This window comes from Rhinatrema bivittatum, chromosome 4 (genome assembly GCF_901001135.1).
Source record: "Rhinatrema bivittatum chromosome 4, aRhiBiv1.1, whole genome shotgun sequence".
NCBI classification, from domain to species: Eukaryota; Metazoa; Chordata; class Amphibia; order Gymnophiona; family Rhinatrematidae; genus Rhinatrema; species Rhinatrema bivittatum.
Window position 1 is genome coordinate 52,005,150 of NC_042618.1, and position 18,770 is coordinate 52,023,919.

General features: G+C 46.2%; 1 protein-coding gene across 5 annotated transcripts in view; it reads left to right on the top strand.

The window, feature by feature from the left end:
* Window positions 1–18,770, top strand: part of LOC115089807 (coiled-coil domain-containing protein 170-like) — a 172,426-nt gene that overhangs the window by 34,826 nt on the left and 118,830 nt on the right. For all 5 annotated transcript variants that reach the window (XM_029598117.1, XM_029598121.1, XM_029598120.1 and 2 more), the window contains exon 4: window positions 4,049–4,177. In XM_029598117.1, coding sequence (XP_029453977.1) covers window positions 4,049–4,177 — 129 coding nt within the window. The remainder of the gene's footprint in view (window positions 1–4,048; window positions 4,178–18,770) is intronic.

The window sequence follows — 18,770 nt, forward strand, 5'->3', positions numbered from 1 at the left end:
ATTGCCTGACCTCCGCCTGCCCTGCCCTTGACCTGGTTTCTGATTCTGTCTGACCACTCTAGATGGGACCCTCACCTTAGTCCTGTTAAGCCTCAGAACCCAAGGACTCAAACTTCTGGGGAAGAGGTTGGTACAGATAAAGCCTCATCCATGTTCCAGCATGAGGGTGTCCGCTGGCTGTTGGCGGGGACCTAGCTGTTTCATTAGCCAGGTTGTATCAATTTCACCACAGCCTAAAAGACTCGAACAGCACAACTGATTGCTGAGGCCATGAGTTCAGCAGACATGCTCTCGCTTCATGCCATACCAGGGCTGCTCCACAAGGTAGGGCAGAGGTAAGAGCAGTTGATGAGCTCGCCAAGTTACTCCAAGGTCTGGCTGCAGACATAAGAACATAAGAACATGCCATACTGGGTCAGACCAAGGGTCCATCAAGCCCAGCATCCTGTTTCCAACAGTGGCCAATCCAGGCCATGAGAACCTGGCAAGTACCCAAAAAACTAAGTCTATTCCATGTACTGTTGCTAATGGCAGTGGCTATTCTCTAAGTGAACTTAATAGCAGGTAATGGACTTATCCTCCAAGAACTTATCCAATCCTTTTTTAAACACAGCTATACTAACTGCACTAACCAAATCCTCTGGCAACAAATTCCAGAGTTTAATTGTGCGTTGAGTAAAAAAGAACTTTCTCCGATTAGTTTTAAATGTGCCACATGCTAACTTCATGGAGTTACCCCCCTAGTCTTTCTATTATCCAAAAGAGTAAATAAACCGATTCACATCTACCCGTTCTAGACCTCTCATGATTTTAAAACACCCTCTATCATATCCCCCTCAGCCGTCTCTTCTCCAAGCTGAAAAGTCCTAACCTCTTTAGTCTTTCCTCATAGGGGAGCTGTTCCATTCCCCCGATTCTGTGCACAAATACATTTTGGTAGCCCTTCTCTGTACCTTCATGTGCTACTTGCTAACTTCATGGAGTGCCCTCTAGTCCTTCTATTATCCAAAAGTGTAAATAACCAATTTACATTTACTCGTTCAAGACCTCTCATGATTTTAAAGACCTCTACCATATCCCCCCTCAGCTGTCTCTTCTCCAAGCTGAACAGCCCTAACCTCTTCAGCCTTTCCTCATAGGGGCGCTGTTCCATCCCCTTTATCATTTTGGTTGTCCTTCCCTGTGCCTTCTCCATCGCAACTATATCTTTTTTGAGATGCGGCGACCAGAATTGTACACAGTATTCAAGGTGCAGTCTCACCAAGAAGCGATATAGAGGCATTATGACATTTTCCATTTTATTAACCATTCCCTTCCTAATAATCCTAACATTCTGTTTGCTTTTTGACTGCTGCAGCACCACTGAAACCGACGATTTTAAAGTATTATCCACTAGGATGCCTAGATCTTTTTCCTGGGTGGTAGCTCCTAATATGGAACCTAACATCATGTAACTACAGCAACGGTTATTTTTCCCTATGTGCAAACACCTTGCACTTGTCCAAATTAAATTTCATCTGCCATTTGGATGCCCAATCTTCAGTCTTGCAAGATCCTCCTGTAATGTGTCACAATCCGCTTGTGATTTAACTACTCTGAATAATTTTGTATCATCTGAAAATTTGATAACTTCACTCGTATTCCTTTCCAGATCATTTATATATATATTGAAAAGCACCGGTCCAAGTACAGATCCCTGAGGCACTCCATTGTTTACTCTTTTCCACTGAGAAAATTGACCATTTAGTCCTACTCTCTGTTTCCTGTCTTTTAACCAGCTTGTAATCCACGAAAGGACATCGCCTCCTATCCCATGACTTTTTACTTTTCCTAGAAGCCTCTCTTGATGGACTTTGTCAAATGCCTTCTGAAAATCCAAATACACTACATCTACCAGTTCAATTTTATCCACATGTTTATTAACCCTTTCAAAAAATTAAGCAGATTTGTGAGGCAAGACTTCCCTTGGGTAAATCCATGTTGACTGTGTTCCATTAAACCATGTCTTTCTGTATGCTCACGATTTTGATTTTTAGAATAGTTTCCACTATTTATCCCGGCACTGAAGTCAGGCTCACTGGTCTATAGTTTCCCGGATCTCCCCTGGAGCCCTGCCTTGTTCCAGTCCTGCTCCTTGCTCTGCCTTGTTCCAGTTCTCTTCTTCGCCTGGTATCTTGCCTTTTTTCTTTGTTTTTACCTTTCTCTCTGACTGCTTTTCTGATTTGACCCTTGCCTGGATACTGACATTGCCTGACCTCTGCCTACCCTGTCCTTGACTTGGTTTCTGACTCTGCCTGACTGCTCTTGGTGGGACCCTTGCTGCTCCAGAACCCAAGGGCTCAATCTGCAGAAGAGGTTGGAACAGGTGAAGCCTCATTCTTGTTCCAGCATGAGCATGTTTGCCTGCTGTTGGCGAGGGCCCAGCTGGTTTACTTGCCAGGTAGTACCAGTCTTACCACAGGCTAAAGGACTCGCACACTGTGACACCTGGTACTTGCAAAATTGTCTATACACAAAGTTATAGCTGCTGCAAGCAAGGCGTAACTTGCACATGGTAATTTACACTCATTCTTTCGAAAAAAAAAAAAAAATTAGCATGCAATGTAAGTTGTATTCCTGCCCTAACTGTGCCCTCTGGGACACCCACACCCAGTGGCTGTAGAAGTATGCACAAAACTGGGCTATGCCTGTACTTTTGTGTGCATTGGCCCCTGGTTGATTTTCAAAGCACCTATGCGTACAAAACAAGGTTTTATGTGCATAAGTTACTTTGAAAATCAGGCCCAAGATGCCTGGGCTATATATGCATGATACGTCTTATGCAGAGGTGGGGCCTTAAGACCAGCTATTATACAGCTAAAGCTGTGGTTCTTAAATCCAGTAACTGAGAACTAGAAACAGGTCTGTTTTTTAGGATTTCTCAAACCTAGACTACTGCAACTCATTTTTTCTAGGTGTTCCCACAAATCTCTTAAAACCATTACAAGTAGTACAAAATGCCTCAGCGAGACTTTTGTTAGGAACTAGGAAATTTGATCACATTACACCCTCGTTGATTTCATTACACTGGCTGCCAGTACAATTCCGAATCTACTTTAAAGTATTAACGCTAATATTCAAAATCATTCATTCAAGTAACACCGGGATGATAGGCATGACTTTACAACCACATACACCGCAGTTAACACTCAGATCTCAAAATAAAGGACTACTGACTGTCGCCTACAATACTGAGCACACACCTGACACAAATTAGAGAATGTATGTTCTCCATAGCGGGGCCTAAACTTTGGAATTCCCTACCTGAGATGCTACGTCTGATATCAGATAGAAAGAGATTTAAATGTGAGCTAAAAATGTGGCTATTCAAAAATGCATACAACCTAACTTAGAACATCAGAATGTAGAGATCAAGAGATACTAATTTAAGCATGAAGAACATATATAAAGAGAGATTGTAAAAAAGCTCCACACACTGAACAAACTGCAAAATCTGTTCTATTAACTTATTTTCTATACTTCACATCTTCTGCTCTAGATCTTTAGCTAATTTGTATCAAACACTTCATGTGATAAGATGTTAATGCCTGTTGATGACCGGTCATTACCTGCTGATGAATAGCTATGAATGTTATTTTTGTAAATCGTTGTGATCTTTACTTGGGATGACAGTCTATAAATTGAGCAAATAAATAAATAAATAAATAAATAAGGTGTCAAAAAATGCACTAACAGACCTGGGTCTTACACCAAATATAGCTCATATGTGCACATGTATCTCATCATCAATATTCTTTTTAAATATCCTGAACACCAGACCTGTTTGGCATTCTTGAAGACTGTATTGGACAAAGATCATCTCAGAAATACTACATAACTGTGCTGGAAACAGGGAGATTTGTTTATTATCACTATGCACTTGGGATGAATAAATTGATAAAAGGGCTAGTGCTCGTGAGGAACTTCATACCTAGTGTCAAGAGTTTTTGTACAGAGAGGGTCTGAGTCTGAAATATAACAAATTAAACAGCATTTCTTTCCTTTCCAGGCCTTCTTTGACCCTGTGTCTGATGTAAACGCCCCCAGGGACCAATTGCTACATTACAGGAAGGCTGCTGAAGTAGCACACAGTGAATATGCAGCCATGCTGGTGAAAAACAAGGCCCTTCAGACTGAGGTGTAGTACAGAGCTTGTACAAAATGACACAAATGAACTGAAGCATGTTAACACATCTTATGTATTAGGCACAAAAATGGCAAAAGATCGTGTGTTAGTGCATGTTTCAGCCTGCCTACAGAGCAGATGTGCTCTGCAGACTCGCCTTGTAATGCATTCCATCCTCTTTGTTGATCTCTGTTTTACAGTATTACTCACCCTGTCCCACACACCCTGCTGCCCATATCAACCTCAACGAACCCCTTTCTGACTTTGAACCTCCTCTTCCCAGTACCTGACGGGTCCCACGATTCCTTTGGGTCAAGGTCCTTCACTCTGCTGTGCCTGTTTGGATTGCTATCGTTTTCTATGTTGTAAATATCCTTTATTTTATTATAATTCAGTCGTCCTTCTTCATTTGCTGTGCATGATCAAGAGCAATCGTTCATGTCCTGCGGTGCTGGTCTTTTTGGTTTCTTCTTCTCACAGACACACAGGCAGAGGCTCAATTTATAAAATATTCTCATAGGCACAAAATGGTGAAAAAAAATATTTGTAAGTCAGGCTCAAGGGGGCAGGATGCAGCTCACTGGTCAGCCACTGGCTTTGATCTGTTCTTCTCACCTACTCCTGGGGGAATTCTACACAAAACAATTTAAAATTCTGCACACAATATTTAGAAATTCTGCAAAATTCTACACATTATTTGTCAAAATAACACAATATAATCACTATCTTTGAACAATAATTACTTTAAAATGCAACACAGAAGAAAGATTAACATTCAAAGACAGTGAATTTTAATTTTTTTATACCAAATTTTCCTAGGAGTACTGTAAGAGTACATCATAAGGCCCAACCCTTCCCTCTAGACTTCATTCCCCCCAGCTCTTTCCTCCACTTTCTTGAGCGCATGTTCTCTCCCATATTTTTTCCCAGCTCTTTCTGCTCAACCCCACTCCTCTCTCCTGTCTACCAGGCTAAGCCTCCAGCTCTCTTACTTATCTCAAATTCAATATTCCCTCACCAGCTGACTTTTCTCTTTCCCTCATCCCAGGATCCTCAACACCCTTCCCCATCTTTCTCTCCCCCTTCCTCCTACTCCATCTCAACCTCCTCAACAGCTACCCTCAGCTCTCTCCCCTTTCCTCCCTCCCCCCACCCTAAGCTCAATTACCACCCCCCACCCCCCAGCCCTTCTCTCCTACCTCCACTGTTTTTCTCTCACCCCAGGTCATTAACACTTTTTCTCCTCCAAGGCCTCTTTTCCCAATCCCCTAGGCTCAACCATTTCCCCCACCCCTATCAGGCTGAAAACTCCACTTTAGTCTTCTATTAATGTTGGAGGGGTCCTGCTGGCCCCATTAGTACAAGAAGAGAGGCTCTGGGACAGATTAAAAAAAACCCAAAAAACAAACAAACCTTGGAAGGCTAGATTCCTGGACCAGCTGCTTCATGGGTGAATGAACCAACTGCCAGCACATACAGTGACAAAGGTTAGGGCCCATGTCAGTACTGAGTCGGACAAGCAGGGTTGCCAACTGGCTCCAGATTTTCAGGACAGGTTGATCCAGTCCTGGTTTTACTCCCCTGAATGCAGGTACTTATACAGGCCTATACAGTACAGTACGCTCCACCGGATGCGTATTTTCGACGCGCTAGCTTTACCCCTTATTCAGTAAGGGGTAATAGCGCATCAAAAACATGCGTCCAACCCCCCCGAAACTAATAGCACATTTTACTTTCAGAAATTAGCGCCTACCCAAAGGTAGGCGTTAATTTCTGCCAGCACCAGGAAAGTGTACAGAAAAGCAGTAAAAACTGCTTTTCTGTACACCCTCCGACTTAATATCATGGTAATATTAAGTCGGAGGTCCCAAAGTAAAAAATAATTAAAAAAAATTTTTTTTAAATCAGCTCGCGGGTTGAAAACCGGACGCTCAATTTTGCCGGCGTCCGGTTTCCGAACCCGTGGCTGTCATCGGGTTTGAGAACCGACGCTGGCAAAATTGAGCGTCAGCTGTCAAACTCACTGACAGCTGCCGCTCCTGTCAAAAAAGAGGAGCTAGGGACGCGCTAGTGTCCCTAGCGCCTCTTTTTACCGCGGGCCCTCATTTAAATACTGAATTGCGCGCACGGGAGAGTGGCCCGTGCGCGAGCCGGGAGAGCGGGTGCTTGCCCACTATCCCGCGACTTACTGAATCGGCCTGCTAGTCTTGCTTTTCTTAGGGAATGCAACAGGGAGATCAGAATAAGTCCCAGCATGCAATGGGATAAAACCAGGATTGGATCAACCTGTCCTGAAAACCTGGAGTCAGTTGGCAACCCTATGGATAAGGCCATAGAAACGTGCAAATAGTGTGGCATAAGAGCAGAAAAGCTGCCACTAGTTCAGTCTCCTTTTTTGCTGCCAGAGGAGGGGGAGAAACAACCTTGTTCCTTTTCTGGCAAGCATGGACCCAATTGCTCGTCCTTTTTCTGGTCCAGCCTGGCTGCTGCTTTTATGCCTGATTCTGTGCACAAATACAAAATGCTGCGCAGGTGAGGAATTCTGCACAACTTCTACATTGCACGTTTACACAGAATTCCCACAGGAGTATCCTCACCTTATCCCTGCGTATTTGTATGCCTCATTACTCTCAGAATAAGGCAGCTGGGCAGAATCATCCAATATTAGGATCTAAAATATTTTTGGTAGGAAGGTATTTATCTATCACAGGGACTAAAAATATCCAAATTCTAAGTTTACTTTTCTATTTTTCTATTTTCTGTTTTTATACTGCCTTCTTCTCCCAGAAGAAACACAAGGAGATTTATATCATTCATAAAAAAAAGTATTGTTATCCAGGGAGCGTGTGTCTGGTAAGCCTGGGGTGGGTTAGACTCAGTCTCTGGGCAGGGGCTGGGGACAGGGGTGCACTGTCTCAAGCGCTACTTCTGTATGCAGAGTCTGGTTTGGGAGCCGAATCTGAAAAGCGAGTACCAAGTACTGAAAGGGGAAGATGTTTGTGTTTGGACTTAAGCTCAGGAACTGTGTTGGGTGGGGGGGGGGGGGGGGGGCTGACTGAATCTTGGTGAGGTTGTAGCTTGTTATCTCAGCACAGGGCTAGGGACTGACACCATGCTGAAGGACTAGGGGAGTGCAGACTCTGATGCCACCCCTGCAGTGTGGGTCTGGATGTGAGATGTTTCCGACTGGAGTGAGCAGTGGTACCTTCTGTTACCCTGAGGGACCCTCACTTGTTCCACTAGAAAGTAATTTAACAGAAAGAGTGTGGAGTGAGAGCAGACTGCCCTGAAGTGCAGTAGTATTATATGTTAAATATATATTAATATATATATATTATATATTTAAGACTTTAAACTCAAATTATTTGGGTGGAGAGTGTTGAAGAAATGGCCAAAACATTAAATACTATTGGGGGTGTCAGGCGTATCCTCTGGTTCCAGAGAGCAGGAGAGGGCGTCCTCCCACGTGTTCTTGGCTCCTGGACGGTAACAAAGTTCGAAATGAAAACGTTCGAAGAACAAGGCCCAGCGGGCTTGTCTGGAGTTCAACAATTGAGCTTCCTTCAGGTGTTCAAGATTTTTGTGATCTGTAAAGATTGTAAATTTGTGCTGTGCTCCTTCTAGCCAAGGACGCCATTCTTGGAGTGCTAACTTTACTGCTAGGAGTTCATGATCCCCGATCGTATAATTTTGCTCCGCAGGGGAAAATTTGTGCAAATAGAAGGAGCAGGGTACTAGGGATCCTTTGGAGGAGTACTGGCTCAGAACTGCCCCTGCCCCAATGGCTGAGGCGTTGACTTCGATGACGAAGGGGTGATTAGGATCCGGGTGACGTAGACGAGGTCCAGTGCAAAAGGTCTCTTTCAAGGCATGGAATGCGGCTTGAGCCTTGGGACTCCATTCCTTGTGGTTACTGCCTTTCCTAGTCATGGCAGTAAGTGGAGCAGCTAATGTGGAGTAATTGGCGATGAAGTTCCTGTTACAATTCCTCCCGTAGCTGTGGCATGGGAGGCCTCTCACCTTCTCTGGAGGCTGCTCCGAAGCCGGGGCCTCGCCTGAGTAATCGTCCAGATCTTGCTCCACAGCTTGGGAGGCCTTCGGTGTCAACAGGGCCTACCTGAGGCCTACTCCACTGCAGCCTGGATGCTCTGGTGTGGGCCACGTCCTTCTCCACTCTAGTAGGGCCAGAGAGGTGTGGCTCATCTGGACTCCTCCCAGGCAGTTGCCTGCTCCTGGGGTATAAAAGCTCTTCTCCAGCACTCATGCATTGCCTTGCATTGGAGTTACTCGTCTCTGGAGGTCTCCTCTTACAGCGCGCCGTCAGGCCGTCGTTCTTTTTTCCAGCTTGGTGTCCGGTGTCTTGCATGTTCCTGATGTTTCTTGATGTTCCTTGATGTTGGTTCCTGTTGTTCCTGTCCCAGTCCTCACCTCTGACTGCCGGTGTGCAGTACCTCGCCTCTGACTGCCGGTGTGCAGTACCTTTCTCCTGATTGCCGGTGTGCAGTACCTTGCTTTGGACTGCCGGTGTGCAGCATTTTGTTCCTGATTCTTTGTCTTTAGTACCTCGTTCCCTTCCTGCGCTGGTCCCGCTCCCGTGGTTGTAGGACAGAGTGGTCCGTGACCAGACCAGTGGTACTGGCTGTGTAGGGCGCCCTGAGGGACTGTGCCAACGTCTGAACCTTCCAAGTTCCTGAGTCTACGTCTACAGTCTACAGTTCCTGAGTCTTTGTCTTCAGTTCCTGAACCTTTGTTTGTTCTCGTCCTGCACTGGTTCCATTCCCACGGATGTAGGACAGGGTGGTCCATGACCAGACCAGTGGTACTGGCTGTGTAGGGCGCCCTGAGGGACCATGCTAATGTCTGAACCTTCCAAGTTCCTGAGTCTACGTCTACAGTCTATGGTTCCCAAGTCTTCGTCTTCTGTTCCTGAACCTCCGTCTGCCCACACCCTGAGTCCGGCCTGCTGCCTTTTGCCATCCCAGCGGCAGGTCCGAAAGGGCTGGGAATGGTCGGAGGACTGTTCATTACCAACATTCCATAGTTGGTTCCAGAGGCATGCAGGTCCGGCTGGGGGTCGGGCCGTCTCTCGTCACCCATGCTGTCACACGCTACACCTACCCTTGGCGCTGTCCTGATCCACCTGGGATTGTGCCAGGGGCCCAAGGGCACACTCCCTCTAAGGGGGTCTGCTCTCCCAGCGCTCCCCATAACAGTTCTTATAATAGTTTGTGAATCCAAGGAACCGTTGTAGGGCACGGAGACCTACAGGTTGAGGCCAATCTCGGATTTCTTGGAGCTTTTCAGGGTCCATGGTAAAACCATGATTGGAAATAATATACCCCAGAAATGGAAGACTTATCTGTTCGAAGATATACTTCTCTAGTTTCACGTAGAGATGGTTGTCCCTGAGACGTTGAAGGACTGTCTGAACATGAGAACGATGGGATTTTAGATCCTTGGAAAAGATCAGTATATCGTCTAGATATACAACGACAAACGAGTATAGTAGGTCCTGGAAGATCTCATTCATGAAGTGTTGAAAGACCGCAGGGGCATTACAAAGTCCGAAGGGCATCACTACGTACTCGTAGTGGCCGTCCCTGGTATTCAAAGCGGTCTTCCAAATGTCCTCTGGTTGGATCCTGATGAGATTGTATGCCCCTCGGAGATCTAACTTTGTAAAGATCTGGGCTCCCTGGAGGCAATCAAAGAGTTCGCTGATGAGTGAGTGGTAGAGGATAACAATCCTTGCGGGTTACAGTGTTTAGCCCACGGTAGTTGATGCAAGGGCGGAGACTGCCATCTTTCTTCTTCACAAAGAAGAAACAGGCTCCTGCCGGGGAGTCTAATGTCTAATGAATCCCTTGTCCAGATTCTCTTTAATGTACTCACACATTGCCTTAGACTCGGGTTACGAGAGAGAATAGATCCTGCCCTTGGGAGGCGTGGTACCTGGTAGGAGCTCGATGGGGCAATTAAACCTCCGGAGTGGAGGTAGGATGTCAGCATTCTGTTTAGAGAATACATCTTCGAAGTCTGTATATGGAGCAGGCAACCCAGTGAGGGTTGTAGAGTTCAACACGGTGACTGCTGGAGACACTTGACATTGGCAGCGGTGTTGGCACTGGGGTCCCCACTGGATTAGCTATAGGGATTGCCATTCAAATTGCGGACCATGCATCTGGAGCCATGGAAGTCCAAGGATTACTGGGTGTGTGGAACGCTTCAGAACGTATAGTGAGATCTCTCCTTCATGGAGGGTTCCCACGGAGAGGCAGAAGGCAATGAGTGATGCATCCTGGGAGATGCTCTCCCTAGATGGATGCAATCCAAAGTGGAATGTCCAGAGGCTGGAGCGGGATTTGGAGGAGTGTGACGATATCATTTAGGATGAAATTGCCACTCGCCCCGGTGTCCACAAGGGCAGTGGTGGTAAAGGATCATGACTCTCAAGAGAGAGATATGGGAAGGAGTAATTGGGGAATGTCCAGAGGCTGGAGCGGGATTTGGAGGAGTGTGACGATATCGTTTAGGATGAAATTGCCACTCGCCCCGGTGTCCACAAGTGCAGTGGTGGTAAAGGATCATGACTCTCAAGAGAGAGATATGGGAAGGAGTAATTGGGGGCCAAGTAGCGCCCAAGTAGCGCCCAAGCTTGGGACCCCCGCAAGGCTCAGGCTCTGCAGTTTCGCAGATCCACTGGGCAGGCTTGTAAGAGATGACCAGAGCCGCCGCAGTACAGGCAAAGGCCCTCCTTCTTCCGTCGAAGGCATTCTGTAGAGATAAGCGCCCACGGTTGATTTGCATTGGCTCTTCTGTAGAGGGCGGAGGCGCCAGTAGGGCCTTTAGCTGAGGACTAGGAGCACGAACTGGGCATATGGCAGAAGGCCGAGAAACTCTTGCCTCCTGATACCACTGACATAGGCGATGATCGATTTTGGCAACCAAAGAGATGATGTCATCTAGAGATGTGGGAATCTCGTGAGCGGCTGGCTCATCCTTGAGGGCAGGAGATAAGCCATTCAGATAGATTGCCCGTAGGTAGTCCTCTTGCCATCCCAATTCTGTAGCAAGGGTCCTGAATTCTACTGTCAATTCAGTGAGTGAGTGCGAACCTTGCCGGAGATGGAGAAGCTGATGACCCACAACCGCCTGTCGGCCGGGATCCTGGAAGGTTCGTTTGAAGTCTGCGATGAAGTGAGAGAGATGACGAAGGATGACGAACGTTCCCAAAGTGGGGAAGCCTATGCCAGGGCCTTCCCCACAAGGCATGAGAGGATGAAAGTGATCTTGGTATTTTCACTTGGAAATAGCTCAGGCTGCAGGGTGAACTGCATAAAGCATTGGTTGAGGAAACCTCGACAGAGGCGCGGATCTCCATTGAAGCGGGGTAGAGCAGGAAGGGCCAGAGATGCCTGTGAGGGCACAGGTTGGACCCAGCCCCTCGAGTTGGCTTTAAAAGAATTCTCGAGTTGAGACCGTAGTCTCTCCACAGACGAAGTCAATGCTTCTAGAGTTTGCTGTTGTTCTCGGACATGAGCTGTTAGGCCAGGGATGCCCTGCAAGGCAGGAGACTCAGTCAATAAACAGGAAAAATAAATATATATAAAGACAAATATTTGAAACTCACCAAACACAATCATAGATTCAAGCAAAATGGAAAAACTTTCCCACTGCTACAATGCCATCTTATCCAGTAAAGTCACATGTTAGCCTAACAGCAATCCAATATAAATGTATTCAAACAGGGGAACTGAGCCAATTAGAGATCCAAAAAAACCCCACATCAATAAAATGGATCTGCATTCACATACAAGATAACCAGTCGATTTTATTATTCAATCCGCCAGGGATAATGGTCTTCAAATTAAAAATCCAGCATTGTTCAACCTGTATCAACTTCCTGTTTAAATCACCACCACATCTACTGGTAACGTGTTATATTAAAAAAAAACAAAGCTCCACCACCACGCTTACATTGTAACCAGTGTTGTACCAGCACTGCACTAATTAAATCATTTCTTATTCTACTACTGTGCTCCACTATGTGAATCCTAACCTTTCTTACTGTTTGCCTATAAGATCAAGTCACATGGGTATCAAATAACATAAACCACACATTAATTTTCACATGAAGTGGATACTTAAAAAAAAATCTCTTTACCAGTGACAGGATGAGTAAAGGAAGTAATAGATAAAGAAAAGTCACAGACTGAGTAATGCATACATGATTGGTGACCAGCAGGCAGCTCAGAAGTAATCACTTGAGACATATTCAATTCAGAATAAACCAACACATCCTGAATACTGCAAGGATGCTTAAAGGTAAAATTTGGTATCTGCTCCAACCCTTGAAAGTCCTTCAAAAGTACAGTAAGGAATAAATTGAGCTGAGTGAGAGAGACTGCCCTGAAGTGCAGCAATAAACCAGGCATTCGTTAGTTTTTGTATGTCCATTCGTTTCACGTGTAAGTGCGTATATATAATGAACAGACGAATGTATGCACAAAACAAATGGTATGCACATCCATCTAAAGTTTGTCAATTAGGCACACCATTCATTGTGCATACATTCATTCATTCGTTCGTTAGATACACGATAGGTGTCCAAATGAATGAAACGAATAAATGCACGAATGCACATTCCTAGCAATAAAGGAGAAGGAGATGGAGTCACAAAGGCTCTGGAATACAAATGATACAGTGAAGAAGAAGGTAGTGAACTGGGATCTTGGTGATCTAATCAAGATGACTAGTAAATTAAACAAAGTTCTGAATTGTGACTTGTTGAAAATTCTTCTATTTCTATCTTTTTTGGATTATTTCATTGGGGCACAAGTAAGGTGTGGACATTGGCTTTTTTAGATGGTATTAGAAGTGTGTTCAACCAGTCGGGCCTTACAGGTTATCCTGTCCCCAGCCCATGCCCAGAGTCTGAGTCTACTCCATCCCGGGATTGCCAGACATATTCTCCCTGGGGCTGGGAAGGTGGCCCTTTCACACAGGGGAGTATGATACAATATTTATGTTTGATACATCAAATATAAAATAACTTACAAAAACAATTTTTCCCTAATGCTGACCTACCCTGTCCCCTCATAGATTTTAAAAGTGTTGCTCGTGCAGAAACAGCCCCATATATGTTTGTACTGGTCCTGAGGAGCAATGGGGCTTACAGGAAGAGGAACCAGAGGGGTCCTGAACACGAGAGAGAAACAGAGCGTCTGTTAGAGAGACAATATGACACTCTGTATAAGGGTCTACAGACCCTTGTAACACAGACTCCCCCCCCCCCCCCCAAACCCACCCTGAAGTGAAAGTGCCCCTCTTACAGTGGGAGAAATATAGAATGCCATATTGTCTCTCTCTCTCTCTCTTTCTCTTTCTCTCTCTTTCTCTTTCTCTCTCCTCCCCTGATCACTTGTGCAAGCATGTTAAGCACATAAAGGCTGCATACATATGCACGGTAGGGATATTTTAAATGATATGTGTGTAATTGCACCCACAATATAAAATTAAGTTTATGTTTGTTTGTGTGCCAATGGGTGCACTGGCACCTCTTTTAAAATTTACCTGTATGAGAGCAGCAGGCTGCAGCACATAACAGCTAAATGTCTTCTCATCTCAGGAAAACCGAATAAATCTCCTTTTTTAGGTTTTAGACCTAGCCCCACTCCTAATTGTATAAATATATTTTCAGTTTCATTTGTAATGTACATGAGTCACTGACATCATAAGAATCTGGAACTGGGCAGAGGACATGTGATCTCAGGTTAAACTAAGAGCAAAAAAGCTAAAAGCGCTTGTCCATGTTTCATTTGTCACAATACCCAATTTCAATATGCTCAAAAACATTTACATTGCCCAACTGCATAGGAATCAAATGGAAAATATGGATAAATAAAGATAAATATAAATCTTTCATTTAAGAATTAGAACGTAGAAAAGACTATTTTGCAAGCATTAGGGGAGTGTCTCATATATACTTTGTTCTTCCTGTTCAAACTATGGTTTTTGTTCCAATTCCCCAGTTCGATGTAAACCGATCTGATATGGTCCCTCAACCATGAAGGTCGGTATAGAAAAGTTTTAAATAAATAAATAAATATACTGGTCTGAAAACAAAATAAAGTGTGGCAGGTGTCAGTAGCAGAAAACCTAGTGTGTGTTTCAAGCAGTAAAAATGAGGTTCCAGGAGGCTGTGTATTGAATTACTGCCCTGGTAAAACAATAGACATTATTATAGTAATCTTCTGAACCAAGAGATGGGTGTTGTAATGAAGTTAATAATAAGGGAAGAGGGGATACCCATTATCCTCTACAAATGTACACTAGTCTAGGTGACAGCTCTCTGGGTGCTTGAGCATCCCCAGTTTATCTCCTGCACTCCCATAGATTGGGAGCGGGGAGCTCCATGCTTCACTACTGTGGGGGGAAGGGCAGTAAGGATTGAGTGCCTCTATCTCTTTGCTACTGCTTCTGCCTCCCCCTGCAGTCCATTGGCTGGCTGTGGAATGGGCTTCAGGGGAGGGTAGACACTGCACTTCTGTCTCCCATCCTATTGGATAGCAATGGAACGTTTGTCGAATAGAGGACCAGAGAGCAGCAGCAGTCTAGCATAGACAGGCTTCCTCAGGTGCAATGGAGATGGGGAAGCTGCTGATAGGAGGACTAGAAAGGGAAATAGGGACAGGTGAGCTATGAGGAGTATGAGAGAGGGGCTGAGAGCACTTCTGGGAGATGGTTGTAAAAGGGGATACTGGCTGGAACTGGAAGAAGGAATTCTAGCTGGAAGAGGAGAAGGTAAGGAACTGTGAGGGGACGAGGGACTAGAAGAGGAGTAGAAAGTGTGTGGAGTGCAAATATGAATGTGAGAGATGTAACAGAAAAAGTATATGAGAGAGAAATGAGTAATGCGGTGAAGGCAAGTAAAAAGGCTTAGATCAGAATGAGTGTTATAGAGGCTAATTTGTGTAGCGGAGCCTATTGGTCACACTACCAGTAAGTCCTGGGTTCTCCTGTGTCAACTAGATCAGTTCAGGATGGTTTAAGGGGGAGGATACCATTCAAATGCAGCCCCTCCCTTTGAAGGGTCTGGAATGGCCGTCCCCCTGGAAAGGTTTTATAGCAGCACTCTGGCTATTTCTGGGGGCAGTGTGAATTGATTTTTGGAGTTAGTGGAGGTGCAGAGGAGTTGTTTGCCTTGATTTGGATTTTTGGGCCTGCTCTGAAAACTGCTCAGCAAACCCTGCTGATAACTAAAGAGTTGGGTCTGGGATTTGCGTAAGGTTTGCATCCTGGGCGTATTTTGGGATTTGAGAAGCTTTACTTTGTAGGAAGCCTGGTGAGACCGCGTGTACCGACTGGACTCAGGGAACGGGAAACCCCTTTTTTGGGGATGTACATGTTAGGGAAGATCTGCCCCTCTTTACCCTCATTGAGAACAGAGGAAGATGATGACCTCATTAACTTCATTTTTGGGAAAAAGATATTACTTTGAAAAGACTGGGAGGAAGTGTTTAGCTGCCCCTCTTCCTACCTGTCCCAAGGACATTTGGAGCTGCTGTTCTGGTTGGATTTCTCCCAAAAGGGATCCGAGTAACAAGAGAGTCTACGAGAACTACGAACTACCAAACTAATTGAAAACACTGAGGGCACCACACCAGGAGTCTTCTCCCCTGGGGAGAAAGAGTATTTAAGCGATCTGTGCAAAACAGGGCAGTTACATTTTTACCAAGGTAAACCTTAGCAGGGTGCTCAGTTCCTAGGGCACACAAACTAATTTATTTATCTTCAGGGGCTGCTCCAGCTAGCAAATCCATCCCATGCTTGACTCACAATCCCTAGGGGGGATTCTTTGTATGGGGGATAAGCTCTCGCTTGTGGACCAGGCGATGTTATGAGCGAGAGGCTGTAATAACTTACGGCTCGATACAGTAAGGCCGCGGTAAAAACAGTGCGGCAGTGTCAGGCGCACCCTTCCTCTCCGCATGCACAGTTCTCCTGACCTAACGCCTGATTCTCTCTTCTAATCGCATGCAAATGCATGCCGCGGCTGTGAAGCGTTAGGGAAGGGTTATGCCCGCGCAACCCATTTTACTGTATAGGCGCTGTAACAGCACCTATACAGTAACCTGGGTGCGCTGGTACCTGTCATTTCAAATGACATTTGAAATGACAGGCACCAGGAAGTGTAAAAAAGTGTAAAAAGTGTAAAAAGTGTAAAAAACAAAAAACCTGTGTGTTATATAAAAAATAAAAAAATTTTAAATACCTGTCGGAGGGCCGTGGGTCCAGGCGGCCGGTGGGCGGCGGGCAGCCATCAGCGGCATCCGGTAGTCCCTTCTCCCAAAATCGCACGGGTGGGTCGGCAGCGGGGGGGGGGGTGGCAGCGGGGGGGCGGCAGCAGGATCCGGGAGCGGTGGGTAGGCAGCAGCGGGGTCCGGGGGGCAGCGGCAGCAGGATCCAGGGGCGGCAGCGAGATCCGGGGAGCGATTAGCGGCAGCGTGTTCGATCGGGCAGGAAGGTAGGTGGCAAAAAAAGATGGCCGCCTGCACGGGAAAAGCGTGCAATTGGCCGCTGAAGACGTGACGTCACGACGTTTTGGCGTCACGGGGTGTGACGTCACATCTTCAGCGGCCAATTGCAGCTTTCCCCCGTGCAGGCGGCCATCTTTTTTTCCCACCTACCTGCCCGATCGAACACGCTGCCGCTACTCGCCCCCCGGATCTCGCTGCCACTGCCGCCCCTGGATCCTGCTGCCGCTGCCCCCCGGACCCCGCTGCTGCCTACCCACCGCTCCCGGATCCTGCTGCCGCCCCCCCGCTGCCGACCCGCCCGTGCGATTTTGGCGCTCATCCAGGCAGGGGGAGCCGGAGGTCGTTCGCCGTCGGCTCCCTCTGCCTGGATGAATGCCCGTGCGAAATCGGGAGGAAGGGAGAAGGGACTACCGGATGCCGCTGATGGCTGCCCACCGGCCGCCTGGACCCACGGCCCTCCGACAGGTATTTAAAATTGTTTTATTTTTTTATATAACACACAGGTTTTTTGTTTTTTACACTTTTTACACTTTTTACACTTATCGTAGCAGGCCCGAGCCTTGCTACTTTTTCGTTTGTTTTTTTTTTTGCTTCGGGAGGAGGGGACCGGACGGGGCTGCAGGAGACCGGACGGGGTCTCCTGCAGACTAGACCATCCAGACCAGGTCTGGAATCTGGATGTTAAAATAATAGTTTACTGATTGGTAATCATAAATTAAAGTCCATTGTCCAGAAGTGTGAATTTACATCTGAATGACGGTATATGTATGTTCTAACTCTGTAGGTAGATAACCTTTATACAGATCTCTGGGTAGAGCCCATGGTGACTTTTAATGCGCTAACTCCCGCAGCAGCTGTCTGGGAATCCTAGCGGAGGGGTCCCCAACTTTACTGCAAAAATCCTACCTTAGTTCATCTTCTTCCTCGGATACCCAGCACATCCTGGCCCCTTGGTGTTGGTGGGGGGAGATACGGTTGGAAGAAGGGCAGGGTCTCCTGTCTTTTTCCATATTTTATTAATTCATATTTCTAGGGGACTTTTCTTGGGGAAAAGTCAATGGGATCAGGATAGTTCTTAGCACTTCAATCCCAGTGGGGATCCAAAAACCTCCCCAGTCTGCTCAGTTCAAAACATACTTCAAAAGTTTAAACTGTTTTAAATCCATCTTCTGCCCGCACTGCCTCTCGCAGCAGGGTCCATCACTGGTGCTTGCCCACCTAGGGTTTAGAGTAGGCTCACAGGTCTTTGGTCCCCGGTGAGAGCCCTTTCGTCCCCCAAAACATATCAGGCTTAACAATCTCTCTCGCTGTAAATTAGAAGGAGAAGGACCCTCTGGCAGGGAGTGCACGATGAGGTGTCACTTCTAACAGAAACTCCATCTGGGTGATGCTGGGAGGCCTCACCAGAGTATACAAATCAGACATCCTGACTCTTCAACTGCTTCCTCAAACTGATCCCAAAGTGTTCTAAAATGGCTGGGCTGAATAATGTTCAAGCATCCAATCCAGACCTTCCAAGTGGGAGGGACTGAGGGGAGTGGATGACTTCTTACTGGAGTGTTATACTACAGGGACAGTGACCAAGAGGGTCTGCCACACCAATCTGGAATTGGTTGCCCACCCAGCAAAGGGTTTCTTTGCCCACCTGGGAACTCTATTTGTCCACATCTTGGAAGGTAGAAGTTCCCTTGCCTGGTTTAAGATATTCCTGCACAGATAGAGAAGAGAGGACTACATCTGTGAATTCTGTGGTGCTGCAGTTTGTTAATTGTGCCATAATCCATCAGGGATTTCAACAGTAAAGACTTTATTTTTGAACACTAGCTCAGTGATTCCAGAGTATTTCTTTTGCACCTACTGTACCCACCATTAGGACAAGTCCCTTCTCCTGAGGGAACACAAAGGGAAAGAACTGAGTTTAAAGGACACCCCTATTATTCTGGGTCATGAAAGCAGAACTTCCCCCCCCCCCCCCCCCCCCCCCCCCCAACAATGGATCCTGACCCTGGGGAAAAGGGAAACAAGTTAGAGCTAGCCAGGAGTAAATCCAGCCCAAATGAACAATA